This window comes from Pan troglodytes, chromosome 17 (assembly GCF_028858775.2).
Source record: "Pan troglodytes isolate AG18354 chromosome 17, NHGRI_mPanTro3-v2.0_pri, whole genome shotgun sequence".
In the NCBI taxonomy this organism is placed as follows: Eukaryota; Metazoa; Chordata; class Mammalia; order Primates; family Hominidae; genus Pan; species Pan troglodytes.
This window is the reverse complement of record NC_072415.2, coordinates 69,408,846-69,429,481: the sequence shown is the minus strand read 5'-3', so window position 1 is coordinate 69,429,481 and position 20,636 is coordinate 69,408,846. Positions and strand designations below refer to the sequence as shown.

The 20,636-nt window shown below is 37.9% G+C and overlaps 1 protein-coding gene across 1 annotated transcript in view; it reads left to right on the top strand.

Moving 5' to 3' along the window:
- The first annotated feature begins 2,372 nt into the window (after positions 1-2,372).
- The window catches only part of LMAN1 (lectin, mannose binding 1), a 31,428-nt gene continuing 13,164 nt past the window's right edge, over positions 2,373-20,636 (top strand). Inside the window, exons 1-8 of the mRNA XM_001143039.6 lie at positions 2,373-2,760; positions 6,140-6,294; positions 6,378-6,485; positions 7,219-7,280; positions 8,498-8,597; positions 12,537-12,660; positions 14,199-14,257; positions 15,672-15,804. Coding sequence (XP_001143039.2) covers positions 2,547-2,760; positions 6,140-6,294; positions 6,378-6,485; positions 7,219-7,280; positions 8,498-8,597; positions 12,537-12,660; positions 14,199-14,257; positions 15,672-15,804 — 955 coding nt within the window. The 5' untranslated portion in view covers positions 2,373-2,546. The remainder of the gene's footprint in view (positions 2,761-6,139; positions 6,295-6,377; positions 6,486-7,218; positions 7,281-8,497; positions 8,598-12,536; positions 12,661-14,198; positions 14,258-15,671; positions 15,805-20,636) is intronic.

Below are 20,636 nucleotides of genomic sequence, written 5' to 3'. Positions count from 1 at the left end.
TGGAGTAAAAGCATTCTGATCCTTGAAACTTCAGTTTGCCAGGCCCAGTTTCTCAATTTCGCTATTTGTAAAGTGGTCTTATCTAACTCAAACCGAAAAGCTCTCAGTTCTGAAGGAAAAATGCTATAAAATTTAAAGTTTAACAACTTAGACAAAACAACAAGCAAGATTCCCAGACATGACACACAAAAAACCCTTACGGGGGAAAATAGTAAATTGAGCTATATTAAAATTATAAGTATCTATTCACTAAAAGACAACATTAAGAGAGTGAAAAGTCATCCCACGAAGTGGGTGCAAATATTGGCTATATGTATATATCCAAGCAGAGACAGGTATTCAGAATAAAGAGTTTCTACAAGCTAACAAAAAAAGTCAGACAGCTGAAGCCCTCACATACTGCTGATGGCAGTGTAAATTAGCACAACCACTCTGAAAATTTGGCAGGATCTACTATGACCCAGCAACTCTACTCCTAGTTACATACCCAATAGAAATTTTTTTTATTATACTTTAAGTTCTAGGGTACATGTGCACAACGTGCAGGTTTGTTACATATGTATACATGTGCCATGTTGGTGTGCTGCACCCATTAACTCTAGAAATGTGTGTTTTTTTAAAAAAAGAAAATCTGGATGCTGGTTGCATGGGAGGTATTCATTTTGGGAAAAATTCATTGAGTTACATTCTTAAGGCTGGCATAATTTTCTCTATATAATATGCTTCAATAAAACAGTTTTTTTTTTTAAGAAACGGCTTCACAGAACATAAAGATTTACATTTATGGTTCAGCAAAATTACAAATATTTACTTGTATTATGCTTGAAATTCAGGTCCCTCATGAGTTCAAATCATGCGTAATGAATTGAAAATACTTAATATACATAATGTTTAACATAAAACGGTTCTTAAGATTGAAGGCTTTAATGATAGAATGGCTGGAATTGAAACCTATCTCTGCCACTTACTGTGTGACATTGGGCAAATTATTTAATCTTTCTATGATTCTGTTTCCTCATCTGTAAATGGAAATATTAATGGCATCAACCTTAGAGGGCTGCTGTCAGCATTCAATAAGTTAACATATGTTGAAGGCTTAGTGCAGTTACTGACACACAGAAAGCACTCAGTAAGTGTTTGCCATTTTTATAACATTAATGTTTGTTTAACAAATATTTATGGAATCTTCACTCTGTGCAAGGCATAGAGCTGGTTGCCAGAGCAATGAGAGAACCAAAGAAAAAAAAATGATTAAATCCTATGGGTTTAAAACCATGGAGAGTCCAGGGCAATGACGCACATACACCATACAGTGGATAAATGTTTGTTACTGCTGCTGCTGAGATAGCAGTAAGCATGGTACTTTCATTTAAATTACATCTCGAGACTAGCAGGTGGAAAGCCTTAAATCCATATTCAACTTGAAGGTTTTATTTGAGCGCTAGAAAGAGATTTAACAGTAATGGCCCATGAATCCGAAGATGGGATTCAACTTCCAAAACTGGGAAGTTAATGAAAAATAAGTTTAAGTAATGCGGGTATTGAGTCCCTAGGGCTAGTGTGGCGTTCATGTAGCCCACACGAACAGAGCTAATAAAAAGCCATGTGTAAAAACAATATAAATCATACTGCTGTTTCTTGGACTTGAAGAACTCATATGACACATTTTTGAAAAAACAAAACTTTGGATTACCATGAATATTTTGACGATATTTTTTCCTAAGCAAGGGAAAGAGGAGTCCCCTTTAAAATATAGAACGTATTCATTGAGTGGAAGACCGATCCTATATCAAATGTCCAGGTTCTACAGACGCCTGGGTCCATAGCACATTATCCCTCTCACCAAAACCAAACCAAACCAAAGTCAGTTTCATTTGAATGCACTATTGCCATGGTTTCAAAATTTGGAAAGCTCTTGGAATTAAATTTTGAGATGTAAAGGCTGGCTGACAAATTCACAGAAACCCTCTTTCCGACACCAACTTATAAATCCTAAGGCATCCTACAACCCCGTGGGTGCTGGTTCCTAGTTTGAAACGCTCTAACACAGCTTGGTAGAGCTCAGTGGGCTGGGACCATAAGCATTCGGGATTGTGCCACTGAAAAACTGATGTCACATCAAAAGGAACACCTTTCTTCTAATATACTAAAAAGGTTTTGTACAGGCTGGGTCCAGAGGTCTTAGGGCTAGCCAATTCCTGCTCCCAGGTATTCTAAGAAGCCGGAGAAAGCTCCCTGCAGGTAAGGACCCATCGGCGCTTCCCGCACTCTGCCGCGCGGGAAGGGAAGGTTGGAGTCCTTTCCCCACCCCCGGAGGGTGGGCGGGGCCTAAGGACCGCACCGCCCCAGACCCGCCCCCTGCGCGTGGCCCCGCCCACAGCTGCTCCTGGCCGTGCGGCCGCGCGGAAAGCGGAGGCCGGGGGCGGGGCTCACCCCTTGCCCTTGGGGGTCCCCCGGGCTCTGCCAATCAGCGAGCGCCCTGTTGGCCATCCGCAGCCATCCGCGCCCCTCCCTCTCCCGCCCTCCTCCGCGTTCCAGAATCCAAGATGGCGGGATCCAGGCAAAGGGGTCTCCGGGCCAGAGTTCGGCCGCTGTTCTGCGCCTTGCTGCTGTCACTCAGTCGCTTCGTCCGGGGCGACGGCGTGGGAGGAGACCCCGCGGCCGCGTTGCCACATCGCCGTTTCGAGTACAAATACAGCTTCAAGGGGCCGCACCTGGTGCAGAGCGACGGGACCGTGCCCTTCTGGGCCCACGCGGGGAGTAAGCCGGGGCAGAGGGCTGGGGGCCGGGTTCCTCTCCCCCTTCTGCTGCCTCTTCGCCTTTCATCCGCGGCTACCCTGGTGTGCTGAGGTTCCCGTTCCAGCAGCTGCACACCATATGCGCTGTGGAGGGGACCCTCCTGGCAGCCCCTCCGCCGGGTCCCTCCTGGTTCGCACGGTTCCCTCCGCTTGTCCCCCAGTCTTTCCCTCACCCATTCTGTTCTCTCTCACCCGCCTGCTGTCTTCCCTTCTTTGATCTCGTCGGTACTTTCCGTTGGATCTAGAGGTGTTTGGTTACCTCCTACACTTCCTAGCACTCAAACTTGCTTCTAGGTATCATGTTTCACAACGCCACGTCTCTAGGAGAAATGTGCCCTACCCCCAGCCATCCCAACCTGAGACATGTTCTAGAAGCCCCCTTACTTCCTTTCCCGCTTCCACCCCCCACCCCCGATCCCCGATTTCTTTGCTCCGGTGTTAGCAATGGTTAATGCTTCTCTCGAACCCCATGCCCACTGACGGCTCCTGAGATGGCATATAGTGGTATTAGAGTAATTTTTTAAGTCTTTGTATGTCAGAAGACATTCTTATACTGTTGGAACTACACATTTTCCTCTCAGTGACTTGGTGTGGTCTTTGATCTTTTCTCTTGTAGTAACACATTATGTAACTTTTTAGGAGAAGGGATATATTTTTAGGGATTGATTGTTTCTGAACCTGAGACTAAGAATAGCATTACATTTTTAGCCCTTTAAAAAAATTGGAAGCATTGAAATAATCTTGGGTTCATATTTTATTCACTCTCTGTGTTTGGCACTTTTGTAGATAAGAGAGCCTTGCTAGAGCATTTACTTACGTGAAAGAAAACATCTGCACTTTTTAGTGCTGATGTGTCACTGCTGACTAAGGAGTCAATCGTAGCACTTGGCATGACATAAGCTCTGTTCAGTGACCATCAGATATACCCGTTGAACAAGTGGCAAATGCCTTTATATGAGATGAGGAGCTCTGGCAGTTTGAATTCTATCTTTGTTGTGATTAATCTTTTTTTTTTTTTTTTTTTTTTTTTACTATAAGCTTTAGGGTACATGTGCACAACGTGCAGGTTAGTTAGTGTGTATACATGTGCCATGTTGGTGTGCTGCACCCATTAACTCGTCATTTAACATTAGGTATATCTCCTAATGCTATCCCTCCCACCTCCCCCATAAGTAATCTTTTATATAAGGTTTTTATACAACATCACTTTAGATTATCCAGTTCTTGAAACAAAATGTTTCATTTCTAGAAAGTAATTACTGAATAGGAAGCACCCTTTTAGGAAGCGCTATTTCTCTCAAATTAATGTGTAATTGAAAGGTATAGATTTTAATTTGACTTAATGACCAAGTCATTAAGTAGTTGAAGTAGAATGCAGTTATTTCGTTACTCAGCAGTCATTTATTATGTGCCCATGCAGGAAGGGTATATTACTGGGCATTTCTTATCAAGGTATCTCTATTCTTGATACACAAAGGTGATGCAAATGATATCAGACACAAGTTTTTGGAGTTTTTGTTTCTATTTGTGGGATGATGATGAATTATTCAGTAGTGGTGATGGATTTGTTCACAGATTTTCACTTCTACACCTCTCCACTGCCTGCCTGTTCTTCTATCCCTTTTCTCTTTTTCTCACACTCACATACACTACATCAGCCAATTAGGAATGTTAATCAGCTAGTCAAATCAGCTACCTTGACTTCCTTTACAGAGCCGTAACCAACTAATCTATTCTGCTGCAGAAATGTCAAGATAATGTACCAGTAAATTAAAGCCGTGTGGCTAGAATGAATTTGAAACAAAGTATTAGTGTTTTAGCCATGATTTATCTGGCTATTGGCTCTGGGAATCTCTGCTATAGACATCCCTTGCTTTCATTGTCACTGTAGTTTTTGCATAAGCCTCACTGTAACTACATTGATCATTTTTTTCTTTTCGTTTTGCTCTGCAATTCATTACTTTAAAAAAGAAGTAGAGAAATTTAAGATCTAGTTTAAACACAGCCCTTTACCTTCAACCCCGAATTAAGACCAAATCTATGGTGTTTCTCTTTCTTAACTCTAATGTTCCTTTAGTACACTTAAGGCCATAAGGGCAAAAAATGATAATTTGTAACCCTTTATAGCTCTCAGAGTTCTTTCACTTTCATTCTCTGATTTGATCCTTAGTAGACAAGGCGGGTGTTATCTGTTTTATAGATGAAAAACTGATGTTCAGAAAGGTTAAGGTTTTTGAAAAAGGATACATAAGTAGTAAGTGTCAGTGAAGTTGAACTCAAATCTAGGTCTTCTGATTCTGTGTTCAGTCTCTTTCCATGATGCCCACACCCCCATCCTTTGAATGTTTGTAAGTAACAGTGAACAGTGACTGATCGTACTAAAGTATCTCAGCTTTCTTTTTGTCAATTTTTTTCTACCTGTAAAGTGATATTACAGTTAACAGTTGTATTTCCCAGCATGGGTTTCAGAATTAGTTAATATCTGAGAGCTAGAATTGTTCAAATTTTAAGTCTGATAGGCCTTTAGTAATTACCTAGTCTAATAATAGGAGAAATAGCTAACATTTATTGAAACATTTAAAGCTACTTGTTTAGGCACTTAAATACCTATGAGGCTGTTCAAGAAATGGAGTAACTTGCCTACAGATCAAACAGCTAGTAAGTAGTAGAGCTGGGGCTTGAACCCAGCCTGGAGATGTAAACCACCGTTTTAGGGATCACTATTTTCTCTGAGAATCTTCTGAAGAATTGCTTTTTGAAGTTCAGTTGACCCTCTCCATGGAAGAATGTATATAAGTACAGTATTTTGCATATAACTTTTAGGGTGTTTATGGAAGCGATCGAGCCTAGCTCCTTCATTTTACAGGTAAACATATGGTGAATCCAAGAGAATAAGAGAATTATTTGCTCGAAGTCACACAGCTGAACTGAGACTAGGAACAAGTCTCTTGATTCCTAGTGGTATGTTCTTTTCACACTGAGCTTTCTAACCTTTGTAAACAGGTAAAATACGTTGCAGCTTTTCTAAAAATACAAATTTTTAAGGTTTTTAAAAAGAATGTTATGAGAATCAGATAGTTGCCTTAAAGTCATAATTCCCTTTCTCTCACCCACTGTCCCTGTAATTTTTAGTGTATGAGTGTAGCTTTAATTTTTTTTATTTGATAAGGGAGGTGTTAGCCCTAAACTTTTAAAGTTAAAACTGTCAACATGAAATTTTTTCCAAATCATTATTGTGCAGGTTACTAAGTCTCTGTAGGTATATTTAGCAGTTTGGAAATGATTCATTGAGTTTTACCTAATTATAACTTAAAGCTTTTTTCCCCTGATTTCTGTTCTAGATGCTATTCCAAGTTCAGATCAAATTCGAGTAGCACCATCTTTAAAAAGCCAAAGAGGCTCAGTGTGGACAAAGACAAAAGCGGCCTTTGAGAACTGGGAAGTTGAGGTGACATTTCGAGTGACTGGAAGAGGTCGAATTGGAGCTGATGGCCTAGTATGATCATTTCTTTAACTTAGAAAATGTGCATAAATGCATATACCACTAGCCTCTAACTGTTCCCTATTATATATTTTCAGGCAATTTGGTATGCAGAAAATCAAGGCTTGGAGGGCCCTGTGTTTGGATCAGCTGATCTGTGGAATGGTGTTGGAATATTTTTTGATTCTTTTGACAATGATGGAAAGGTATATTTATTGTCAGGACTGTTACCCACTTTAATACATCTATCAACAGAGTTAGGCTATGAGAAATAATAGCTTATTCAGTGCTTTCATCAGTTTGATAGTACAGAACTCCCCAAGCTATATGGTAAATATGATAATTAGTCTTTATATAGCTAGGAATGTATCAGTTTAATTTACACGTGCATGATTTTTTGTACGTCAGCTTGAGGGCATAGTAGAGCCCTGACTCTCAGAACTTTGCAGTGACCCCTGCTCCCATGGCCCTATTTAATGGATAAATACAAATCCTTAGATGTAGGTGGTGAAAACAGTAGCGTTTAGAAGACTCTAACAGTTTACTTACATAAGAACATCCAAGTGCATGACTATTGCTAGCTCACATATTCATGTCTGGTCATATGTTAATCATTCTTTTTGATTGGGCCAATTTTTCTGATGATCTCTCCTAAAACAGTTAAGATCAAAATGTACTTACAAATTGGAAACATTAGCTTGTGGCTTAACAGCCTTAAGGTTGATGATCTTCCCATCAGCTCGTTGTTTCTCTATTAATTTTCAGGGGTTATTGTTAGCAATTTAAAGAACTTTAGTAATTCCTTGAGTGCCAAGGCCAGGTTATTTTAAAATTTTGAGTCCTAGAATCTTAGATATGTAAGTCACTTCATAGTACATCAAGAATGATGTAGAATGCTTTGATTAAAGACATTTTTAAAAATGCTTTCTTTATTTTTAGAAAAATAATCCTGCTATAGTAATTATAGGCAACAATGGACAAATCCATTATGACCATCAAAAGTAAGTGTGTGTTTTTTACATTACTCTTGATTTCAGCTTCTTTTTGGAATCCTTATGAAATACATTGTTTCAAATCTGAACACCTTCCAAATGAAAAAAATACTGTTCTTTTTCTTGAGACATATTTTGTAACTTGGTAGAAAGGTTTTATTTTATTTGGTTCTGTTCTGAAGTTCTATCTGTGGACCATCTCAGATTCAAAGATGGTATGTGTTTTTAATTTAACCTCAAATTATTTAATAATAAACTTTTGAAAGTTTATAGACTGTTCCTGGCTCTCAGTGATGCCACTAATCATGCATTTTTATCTTCATTAAAAGAGATCTTTAAAAAATAAAGTTGAGCCTTGATTATTAAGGCTGATGATTAAGCAATTTATGCCATCTTATTTAACTTCAATATTGCGTTATTTAAAGACTCAGTGGTTTGCAGAGATTCTAAGTGTTCAGTACAGTCAACCCTCTGTATTTGTGGGTTCCGTATCTGTGGATTCAACCAACTGCAGATCACAAATAATACAAATTATTTTGTGTATGCAACAAGAATACAAATTTTAAAATACATTGTAACAACTATTTACAAAGCATTTACATCATATTAGGTGTGATAAGTAATCTAGAGATGATTTAAAGTATACAAGAGGATATGTGCACGTTATATGTAAATACTGTGCCATTTTATATAAGGGACTTCAGCATCTGAGGATTTTGGTATCCACAGGGGTCCTGGAACCAATGTCCTGTGGATGTTGAAGGATGACTGTATATTTATAATGTATATAAATTAGGTATGTACATTTTTTATTTTCACGTGTTTGTTGTGGAGGAAATAGCTTTTAACCGGTGAACTGTAAGAAAGGTGACTTATCCATGTGCCTGTTTACTGTTTTTCTGCCTTAGTGAGTTTCAGCCCTGGTAGTTCATCATAATTCCCTATGGAGCTATTTAAAATGGAGGTGCCTAGGCCACCTCCTTTTGATTCTGCTTCAGTTGATTTGGAGTGGAATCTACATGTTAAAAGCCCAGTGAGTGATTCATGTTCTGCCCTAGGGTAGAGATTCACTGCCTTAGTCTCATGCAGTCTCATGTAGTCTTTTGAGTAAATAACATAAAATATCTCAAGACTTTTTCATAACTTGATATTATTTTAATCTTCCTGAATTTTTAAATATTGAAAAGCTGAGTGTCTTGTTTGTTTTCCTTTCTCTTATACTATAGTGATGGTGCTAGTCAAGCTTTAGCAAGTTGCCAGAGGGACTTTCGTAATAAACCCTATCCTGTCAGAGCAAAGATTACCTATTACCAGAAAACATTGACAGTAAGTAACATTTATTTAGAGAGAATCAAATAAACAATGTTACAGTATCACTTTTCATTTTGAATTTTTGATAGAAATTAAATGCACTTAAATTTGGATATGCTTACATACTCTTCATTGTTACTCTAAGAGAACAGAGGTGGCTTCAAAGCTCAGTGTAAGTGGTCATCTGTTGTAAACCCCTGATGGTATGTTTCCATTTAGTCGGTAAATGTTTAAGCCCCCTACTGTATAGCACATGTGAGAGATATATATATCTATAGATAGATAGATAATCTCCAAGCCTTCAGGATACAAATATGAGTAAGACAGACAGACTTTCTCCCCAGAGAGCTTATAGCCTAACAGAGGACACACAAATGTAGCATTCCTATGCTGTGTGATAAATGCTGCGTTGCAGACACTATCAAGCGGTCCTGTGGTTAGAATCCTGTAACTGCCAGGTGGAGGTGGGGAAGGGCAGGAACATTTTCTCAGAGTTGAGCTGTGCCCTACAGGGAGATCAGGAAGTTCCTGGGAGTTGGGGGAAGAGGGTGTGTGTGTGTGCGAGTGAGTGGGTGTACTCCAAGCACAGAAAGCAGGCATAGGCCCTTGAGAGAGCTTGAAATATTTTGGAAAGGCATGTAGTTTGGTATGGCTGGGAGATAGAAGAGATCAGTGAGCAGTGAGGTTGAAAGGGCAGTAACAGGCCTTGCACAGCTTCCTGTAGTTTAACCCATAAGAAACGTTTAAAAATGTTTAAAGGGTTTTAAGCGGGAAGTGAAATTATCAGATTTGCAATTTAGAAAGATGACTTAGGTCCCAGTATTCTTAGTACTAGTTTTCTTGGGGTTAGGGGTGAACACAGTTGTTAAGTCAAGGAGAGTTCCTGAATATAGCCAATTGGACAGCTAATTGGTACTATTTACTAGCAAAGAAGCAGCACATTTGTTTGTGTTTTATCTGTTTGGGGGAGGAATGGGAAATCAGAGGGTTGGTAATGAGTTTAGTTGTAGGTAAATTGAGGTTAGCATAATATATAGGTGGAGATATCTAACTGGCAGTTATGATAACTAAGATCACTATGCATTGTAAACTTTGCTTTTTAAAGATGCCATTAATACCTGGTTATATAATACTTAAAAGTAAAAAAAATAGTGTATGAATTTTTCTTTCACCTAAATCATGAGCTAGACTTACACTCCTGGGTCTAAATCTCTGAGAAAGTTAGTTCTGTGGAAAACTGTATTGGCTTAGTCTTAATTCCAAGCTAATTTAGAGACCTTAGAATAGAGCAAGTGTCCAATGTATTATGATTAGCTTGGGTTTGAATTCCACTATAATTATTCACCCTGTACAGTTTCATTAGAGTCATCAGTAAGTCTTGGTTACCTGCATGTAGCAAAGCCCAGACATCAAGCATGGTGGGTGCAGACTGTCCATGTGACCCAACACCGTGAGGCTGTGAGCCCTGGCAGCACTCCAAAACAATAGCCTTGCAAAATGTACTCCCCAAAAAGGGTTCCACAATTGATGAGATTGGGCACTACTCTGCATATTAGCACATTAAAGATTTCTTTATGAAGGATCCTTTATAAAGAAAGGATAAATAAACCTTTATTAAACCTCACATTTCCTAGACTGACTTAACTATGGAATTTTTTTTCACCTAATGTCTATGAGTGATCATGGAGCTAGTGTTTTCAGGTACACGTTTTGAAGAGACTGGCTGGACACGTGACTGCTACTTATTGGTTTTCACCTCTCTGTACATCTGCTCAGTCTGGTAATAATTCCTTTTCTTTCTACTTGGTAAAGGCATACTTAGCTTTGAGCACACAAATTCAGATCCCTTTTCCATCACATTTCCTAAACAGCTCATAATGATCTGTCTCCCCTAAACTCCTAGAGTATTTTTTTTCTCTAATGCTTATTTGGCCTTGAGATAGGTTGTACTGATTTGCTTATTAACTATATGTATATCTCTTCTTATCAATATGATTGTAAACTTCTCACAATAGGCATATCCTGTATTTCTCCTAGTTCCTAATATTGTGCCAATGTGAAGTACTCAAGAAGTATTTATTTTCATGAGTACTTGCACCCTATCTTGTCCCAGTTGTTTCCACATTGGAGGGAAAAACAAAGTAAGAGGAGGTTGAAAGCAATAAGTGCTGTTGGTGGGGGAAACACAGTCAAAGCAAGAGATCTTAAATATTGCAAGTGTAGTCTTTAACAATGGTTTGAAACCATAAGGTGAATAAGGAGGGTTATTGATGATCTCATAAAGAAGTAATAATCAGCGGACAGTTTGTACCTAGGCTTTCAGTTACAGTCCTTTCTAACATTCCTGCTAACTCACAGTACAATGAAATGTGTTATGTCCTTTAAAAAAAAATTGGGGCCAGGCGCGGTGGCTCACACATGTAATCCCAGCACTTTAGGAGGCCGAGGCGGGCGAATCACGAGGTCAGGAGATCAAGACCATCCTGGCCCACACGATGAAACCCCGCCTCTACTAAAAATACAAAAAAATTAGCCAGGCGTTGTGGCGGGAGCCTGTAGTCTCCGCTACTTGGGAGGCTGAGGCAGGAGAATGGCGTGAACCCTGGAGGCAGAGTTTGCAGTGAGCCGAGATCACACCGCTGCACTCCAGCCTGGGCGACAGAGCGAGACCCTGTCTCAAAAAATAAATAAATAAATAAAAATAATTGGAACTAGACAATGAAGACTCATGCTGGATTTTCAGTTTGTTAGAATTCAAGGAAAAAAATACTGAACAATTGGAGGATTTTAGTATTGTAATTTGAATGTAATAATCTACAGTCTTTTTAAGACTCAAAGGCAAATAACTTCCTGATTGTTGATTCTAATTTAAAAGGCTCTGTGGAGGAGGACCAGTTGTAAATGATGTAAAATGAAATAGGAATATTACTAATCACAGGAAACATATTAATATGAACCAAATGCTAAATGATCTTGTAAAATTAATTATTTTAAACTAATTTTTAGTTCACATGTTTCCATTCTACAGTATATAGAGAGTAACTCTTCATATTGACAGATTTTATTCTCTTGCTGAAAATTTGGACAGAATACCAGAACATTTTGCCTATGTGACTGAATCTTAAGTCTCTGACAAAATTTTGACTCTAGAAGTAATGACACAAGTTCCCTTACTCTGGTGCCGTGGGTCTTCTCCTGCAACCACCCTGAACCTCAGTGACTGTTGTTTAGGGTGGGACTCGTGAGAGAATTATTAGAAATGAAATGTATTGAAGAGGCTGAACCACTGCTTGACTGGGATAATGAGAAAAGCATTCATGTGTCAGGTGGATTCCTGTGCTTGCCTAGGATTCTAAGATTCTGTTAAGAAATTTAGGGTCATTCCTTCAAATATACATTTTGCAAAGTAGAAACGTACATCTTTTTAGTTTTTTCCTTCTCTGCCTTGTCAGTATGACTTCTGTCACTTTTGTTCTCTGCTAACCTGTGACAGTCCAGATACCTCACTAATTTAATTAAGAGGAGCTCACTACTTGTTGAGACAATCTATTTAATTCTCAACCAGCTGCAGATAAAATTGTAAATTTAACCTCTTGGTTTTAGCTGTCACTGGGATCTGAGAACAAGTCTGATCCCTCTGCTGCATGAACCATTCCAAGGGAGTAATGATGACTCCCTAGGTCTTCTTGAGAGAAGGCGAACCATATTCCATTTTAGAAAGGTTTTCATAGAAAGTTATCAGATTTTTCTCTCTTTAAACTTTTGACACATAGTGGGGCAAAACTCATTTTTTTAAGTAAGATATATTGTATATTGACACCAAGTAGGAAACGTTATTTAAAATTACTCTTTATAATAATGAAACAAAACTGAATAGTAGTCATAAAATGGATCGATTGAAATTTATTTTCTAATGTCTTTTGCAAAAGCTATAGCTATGATATGTCTTTCTAGGTAATGATCAATAATGGCTTTACACCAGATAAAAATGATTATGAATTTTGTGCCAAAGTGGAAAATATGATTATCCCTGCACAAGGGCATTTTGGAATATCTGCTGCAACTGGAGGTCTTGCAGGTAAATCTTGCAGTCTGATGATATTAAAAGTTTGTGAGGTGTGTTTTATTGGGAATAGTATATTAGGGATATGTAGACTTGTTTATACTAATAACTTTTTAAGACTGTTTGGAACTTTCCCATCACCTCTTGTGCCAGTCTTTTGGTCTGTTGAGATTGCTAATTTTCTACTTACATTGTTCAGTAGGTGTACAGTTAACTGGGGCTGTATACAAGTGTGTCAATTACAGCATCAGTTTGGGTGCTATTTTATAGTGAAGGAGACATATTTAAAGTAGAGGCTATCAAAGTCAGCAGGCTTAAAGGCTGGAGATCAAACCACATGACAATTAACTAAAATAGCAGTCTTGGCTAGTCACATCCACAGAAAGGTAATTGCCAAGTGTTTTAGGATCCTGATCATTGTCACATCACATGTAAATGAATTTGGCAACCTAAGGAAAGGTTATTTGGTGACTAAACTTTAAACAAAACCATAGTTACCATTTTTTTCCACATAAGGTGATAAATTACCATTCAACGTCAATGCCATTTTATGTTTATATGATACATTGTAGTTTTAAATATTTTCAAATACATGGATTGTTCCTGACAACCCAGAGAAGAAGGGAGGAAAGATCCTATTTTCCATATTTTTAGAAGAACTTGCCAAATTTTAGGTGAAAGAAATTTCTGAAGATCGTATGGCCAATTGATGGTAAGCCCCAGGCAGGACTCGGCCTGGATTTCTGACTCCAGGTTCAGTGCCTTGTTACACAACACAGTTTCTTAAGTTACTTAGTCTACACTACAGTATTATAGTTTTCTTTTTAATCTGTCTACATCTCTAGATTCCGTAAAAACAGTACAAAGCATAAAGATTGCTGTACGATTGATATTAATTGCTCTTGATTGGTGGATGTGACTAGCCAGGATTGGTATTTTAGTTAAGGGTTAGGAAGTTTGATTTGCTGAGCTGGTGCTTTTAGCATAAACAGCTTGAATTTGATTTTTTGATATGATTTTAGGTAAGATAAAATTATTAATATCTTCCATGTGAGAGAAACAAATAAGAAAGTAAGACAAAAAGTGGTATGCACTCTAAGAAAGGTTCAGAGACATATAGGTACCCGGCAGTATGTGGAGACCAGGATTTTCTCTCATTTGTCTGGGACGTTGTCCATGAAGGAGATTTGTGGGAAACCATGGAGGATCTTGGTACCAGAATAAGGAGTTTGGACTTCTTTTGACCCTTCATTTGTTTGTTCATTTCTTATCAAACATTGATTAAACATCTATTATATGTTAAACACTGCTAAATATTCTGATTTAGGGTTTTAAAAAGTGAGTTTTGGATTATTTCTAATATAAATCTTTCAGGTGAATTTTGGTCTCTAAGCTCACAGAGTGCCATTGCCTTTACCAAATTAGTGCTAATTTTTGTCAATTCCCTCACTGGTTATTGTTATTTAAAGCAATAAATATTGATAAAATACATTTACAATGATAAAAGTAATCTCCTGTGGAACTTTTTCAGACTTTTTTTTTTTAATTTGTAGATGACCATGATGTCCTTTCTTTTCTGACTTTCCAGTTGACTGAACCTGGAAAAGAGCCGGTAATTTTACACATTTTTTCAAAAACTTTATCAGTTTAGTGGTTTTACCTTTTAGCTGAATGTTTCGGAAGACTAACTTAGGTTTGGATCTTGTTTTTGCCAGTTACTGCTATATGGTCTTGTGCAAGTCACTGAACCTCTGTAATGCTTCATTTCTTTTTTTTTTTTTTTTTTTTGAGACGGAGTCTCGCTCTGTCTCCCAGGCTGGAGTGCAGTGGCGCAATATCAGCTCACTGCAAGCTCCGCCTCCCGGGTTCACACCTGTAGTTCCAGCTACTCGGGAGGCTGAGGCTGGAGAATCACTTGAACCTGGGAGCGAGAGGTTGCGGTAAGCTGAGATCAAGACACTGCACTTCTCCTGCCTCAGCCTCCTGAGGCTTCCGCCTCCACACCCGGCTAATTTTTTGTATTTTTTGCTAGAGACGGGGTTTCACCATGTTAGCCAGGATGGTCTCGATCTCCTGACCTTGTGATCCGCCTGCCTTGGCCTCCCAAAGTGCTGGGATTACAGGTGTGAGCCACCACGCTCGGCCACACTTCATTTCTTAATTGCTAAAACAGAAATGTTTGTACTGGCCACCTCATGATATTGAAGGATTGAGACAGTGCACATATAGCAAGTGCTCAGTAAATGGTAGTGGTTATTATTAGAGGCAAGAGTAGGCCGGGTGTGGTGGCTCATGCCTGTAATCCTAGCACTTTGGGAGGCCAAGGTGGGCAGATCACCTGAGGTCAGGAGTTTGAGACCAGCCTGACCAACATAGCAAAACCCCATCTCTACTAAAAATACAAAAAATAGCTGGGTGTGGTGGTGCACACCTATAATTCCAGCTACTCAGGAGGCTGAGGCTGGAGAATCGCTTGAACCTGGGAGGGAGAGGTTGCAGTAAGCTGAGATCAAGACACTGCACTTCAGCCTGGGCAACAGAGTAAGACTCCATCTCAAAAAAGAAAAAAGGGCCAGGCGCGGTGGTTCACGCCTGTAATCCTAGCACTTTGGGAGGCCGAGGCGGGTGGATTGCCTGAGCTAAAGGGTTCAAAACCAGCCTGGACAACACAGTGAAACTCCATCTCTACTAAAAAATACAAAAAAATTTAGCTGGGCATGGCAGCAGGTGCCTGTTGTCCCAGCTACTCGGGAGGCTGAGGCAGGAGAATTGCTTGAACCTGGGAGGCAGAGGTTGCACTGAGCCGAGATCACGCTACTGCACTCCAGCCTGGGTGACAGAGCGCGACTCTTGTCTCTAAAAAAAAAAGAGTAATTTGCTATCGTTTAAGTAAAGAAGGAATACGTTTTTATGTTAACCTTTCCACTAGTGGTAGAAGAGTTAAAATGAGAAAAATAACATGTATAGAGATATCTTAATGATTTTCTTATCTTTTTAATGATCTATTCCAAAACTCCAAAAAAAAGCCCACACCAGATAAAGAAATTTCGGAAAAGGAAAAAGAAAAGTATCAGGAGGAATTTGAGCACTTTCAACAAGAACTGGATAAAAAAAAAGAGGAATTCCAGAAGGGCCACCCCGACCTCCAAGGGCAGCCTGGTGAGTTGTAGCAAAGCTGACATGGGTGCCGCAGCAGGGCTTGAGGCTGTTGATCATGGACGCTTGAGTCTCTGTGTTGCCTAGCTCATCCCTGCTCTCTGAACAGGCACATTCCAAGTGATTTCTGGAAACAGTTTAGGAGCAAATCTTTAGTCTTTAAGAGTCAAGAGATTGGCATTTTTACCAGTGAGAATGTGGCTTAGTCATGTATGAAATAAAGAGTACCATGGTTATTTGGAGGAATGGGACCGCTAGAGTGAAAGCTCCATGAGGACAGGGATTTTGTTAATATTCATTGCTGTGACCACTAAGCCTAAAAATAAATCCAAAACAATGCTAACCTAGTAGTTCAGGTTCAGTAAATATTTTTTGACTGAAATCATCAAAAGTGTATATTTTTGGTTTTAGTGACACATAATTACCTTATAGTGTGGAGATAATCCTTAAAATCTATCAAAACTGTTATGAAAGTAATGTGACATATCTGCTTCTCCTCCCCATACTACTCAATAGAATCCTGGACTGTATACTTGAAAATTATAAAATACTAGTCTAACCCAATGTTATTAAGAACTTGAATGTGCTAATGTCAAAAATAAAACATTTTAAGGCCAAATTGAGGGAATTTATATTATCTGCTAGCTTTTTATCTGAATTGTTCCCAGTCAGCATAAGTGATCAAAGGTGTACTTAATAAAGGCTGTGGCTAGCATTTGAACTCTATGTAGTATGCAGTTCTCTTAATGATCAACAGTATGAGTCAGACTTAATGAATTTAAAAATGAAACATAAAGGTCATTCTTATTTTGAATTTGTCTTAAACATCATCACATAAAATTTGTGAGTATATCCTGAAGCTGACTTTAGTGTTTGAAAAGTATGGTTTAGTAAATTTTGACAAATGTGTATACCCATTTAACCATCACCCCGATCAGTACACGGAACATTTTTATCATCCCAGAAAGTTCCCTCATGCCTCCTTAAAGTCAACAACCTTCTCCACAGAGCCCATCACTATTCTTATTGTTATCACTGTAGATTAGTTCTGCCTGTTCTTATAAGTAGAATCACACAGTGTAATGAAAGAGAAATATTTTTCCATTTTAATTTTATTTAACTTTTTATGTATTTAGGAAGAGTACAAGTGCAGATTTCTTATATGCTTGTGTCATATAGTGGTGAAGTCTGGGGTTTTAGTGTACTCTCACCCTAATGAACATGGTACTCAATGGGTAATTTTCAACCTTCATTCCCCTCCCACCTTTTGTAGTCTCCAGTGTCCGTTATTCCACTCCATTTGTCCATGTGTACCCATTGTTTAGCTTTTACTTATAAGTGAGAATGTATGGTATTTGACTTTCTAAGTCATTTCACTTGGGATAATCACTTCCAGTTCCATCCATGTTGCTGCAAAATACATAATTTCATTCTTATTTTATGGCTGAGTAGTAGTCTATAGTATATACATACATATATACACACACACACGCCACATTTTCTTTATCAAGTTCTCTGTTGATGGGCATTTAGGTTGATTCCATATCTTTGCTATTGTAAATAGGGCTGCAATAAACATATAAGTGCAAGTATCTTTTTGATATAATGATTTCTTTCCCTTTGGGTAAACACCCAGTAGTGGGATTGCTGGATCAAACGGTAATTCTAATTTTAGTTCTTTGAGAATTCTCCATACTGTTTTCCATGAAGGTTGTACTAATTTACATTCCCACCAACAGCATATAAGCATTCCCTCTTCTCCACATCTTGACAACATCTGTTGTCTTTTGACTTTTTAATAATGGCCATTGTGACTTGTGTAAGATAGTATCTCATTGTGGTTTTAATTTGGATTTTTTTGATGATTAGTGATGTTGAGCATTTCTTCATTTATTTGTTGGCCACTTGCATGTCTTCTTTTGAAAAATGTCTGTTCATGCTCTTTGCCCAGTTTTTTAATGGGCTTTTTGTTTTTCTCTTGAGTTGTTTGAGTTCCTTGTAGATTCTGGATATTAGCCCTTCGTTGGATGCATAGTTTGCAAATATTTTTTCCCATTCTGTAGGTTAGATTATTGTGTTGATTGTTTCTTTTGCTGTGTAGAAGCTTTTTAGTTTAAGTCCCATTTGTCTATTTTTGTTTTTCTTGTGTTTGCCTTTGAGGACTTGGTCTAAGTTCTTTACCTAGGCCAATATGCAGAAGAGTCTTTCCTCAGTTTTCTTTTAGGATTTGTATGGTTTCATGTGTTATGTTTAGGTCTTTAATCCATCTTGAGTTAATTTTTGCATACGGTGAGAAGTATGGGTCCACTTGCATTCTTCTATATATAGCTATTCAATTTTTTCAGCACCGTTTATTGAATAGGGTGTCCTTTCCCCAGTGTATATTTTTGTTGACTTTGTTGAGGATCAGTTGATTGTAGGTATGTGGGTTTATTTCTTGGTCCTCTGTTCTGTTCCATTGACTTATGTGTCTGTTTTTATACCAGTATTATGCTGGTTTGGTTACTTTAGCCTTGTAGTATAATTTGAAGTCAGGTAATGTGATGCCTCCAGATTTATTCCTTTTGCTTAGCATTGCTTTGGCTATTTGGGCTCCTTTTTTTTTCCATATGAATTTTAGGATTTTTTTTTTCTAATTCTGTGAAAAATGACATTGGTAATTTGATTGGGAGTGTCTAGAACTAGTAGATAGTTTGGGGCAGTATGGTCATTTTAACAATATTGATTCTTCCAATTCATGAGCATGGGATACTTTTCCATTTGTTTGTGTCATCTACCATTTCTCTCATCGTTGTTTTGAAGTTCTCCTTATGGAGAGCTTTCCCCTTCTTGGTTAAATATATTTCTAGGTGTTTTTTTTTTTTTTTTTTAGCTGTTGTAAATGGAATTGCCTTCTAGATTTGGTCTGCTAGATCATTATCAGTATATGAAAATGCTACTGATTTCTGTACATTAATTTTTTATCTTGAAACATTACTGAATTCATTTATCAAATCTAAGAGTTTTTTGGTGGAGTCATTAGGATTTTTGAGATATAAGATCATATCATTAGCAAACAGGGATAATGTTACTTACTCATTTCCAGTTTGGATGCCTTTTATTTTTTTCTCTTGCCTGATTGCTCTGGTGAAGACTTCTAGTATTATGTTTTTACACATAAGAGTGATAAAAGTGGGCATCCTTGTCTTGTTCCAGTTCTTAAAGGGAATGTTTTCAACTTTTCCCTGTTAAGTGTGATGTTGGCTGTGGGTTTGTCATATGTGGCCTTTATTATGTTGAGGTGTGTTCATTGAGGATTTTTATCATGAAGGGATGATGAATTTTATTGAATGTCCTGAGTCTGTTGAAATGATCATGTGTTTTGTTCTTAATTCTGTTTATGTGGTGTATCATATATATGGATTTTTATATGTTGAACCCTCCTTGCATCCCTGGGATAAATCCCACCTTGATTGTGCTGTATTATCTTTTTGATGTGCTGTAGGATTCATTTTGCTGGTATTCTGTAGAGGATTTTTGCATCTTTGTTCATCAGGGATATGGGTCTGTAGTTTTCTATTTTTTTGTGTCCTTGTCTGGTTTTGGTATCAGGGTGATACCGCCCTCATAGGATGAGTTGGGGGAATTCTCTCCTCAGTGTTTTGGAATAATTTCAGGAGAATTGGTTCTTCTTGATATGTTTGATAGAATTCAGCTATAAATCCATCTAGTCCCGGCTGTTGTTAAGAGATTTTTTTTTTTTACTACTGATTCAGTCTTGCTACTCATTATTGATCTGTTCAGGAGTTCTGTTTCTTCCTGTTTCAATCTCAGAAAGTTGTGTGTTTCCAGGAACTTATCCATTTCTTCTAGGTTTTCTAGTTTGTGAGCATATAGGTGGTTCAAATAGTTTCTGACGATCTTTTGTGTATTTGTGGAATCTGTTGTAATGTCTCCTTCTACTTTTCTGATTGTTTATTTGGATCGTCTCTCTTCTTTTCTTGCCTAGTCTAGCTAGTGGTTTATCAATTTTGTTTATCTTTTCAAGGAAGCAACTTTTTGTTTTGTTGATCCTTTATTAATTTTTTTGGTCTCTATTTCATTTAGCTTTGCTCTTATGTTTGTTATTTCTTTTCTTTGCTAACTTTGGGTTTGGTTTGTTCTTGTTTTTCTAGTTTGCGGAGGAATAATGTTAGATTGTTTGCGATCTTTCCACTTTCTGATGTGGCATTTAATGCTGTAAACTGCCCTCTTCACACTGCTTTTTTCGGTTTTGGTTTGGTGTTTCCATTTTCATTCATTTCAAGAAATTTTTACATTTGTGTCTTAATTTCTTCATTGACAAAGTGAATGTTCAGGAGCATGCTGTTTAATTTCCATGTGTTTGTTTAGTTTCTTAAGTTCCTCTTAGTATTGATTTCTAGATTCATTCCATTGTGGTCTAAGACACTTGATATGATTCTGATTTTCAAAAATTTGCTAAGACTTATTTTGTGGCCTAATATGTAGTCCTGTGTCGGAGAGTCTTCTATGTGCTGGTGAAAAGAATGTATATTCCATAGTTATTGTAGAAAGTTCTGTAAATGTCTAAGTCCATTTGGTCTAAAGTCCAATTTAAGCCCAATGTTTCTTTGTTATTTTTCTGTCTCGATCTATCTAGTGTTGTGTGTGTGGTGTTAAATTCTCCCACTATTATTGTATTACTGTCTTTCTCTTTCTTTAGGTCTCGTAATAATTATTTTCTGAATTTTGATGCTCTAATGTTGGGTGCATATAAATTAGGATTGTTATATCCTCTTGGTGAATTGATCCCTTTATCATTATATAATAACCTTCTTTGTCTTTTCTTTTTTAAG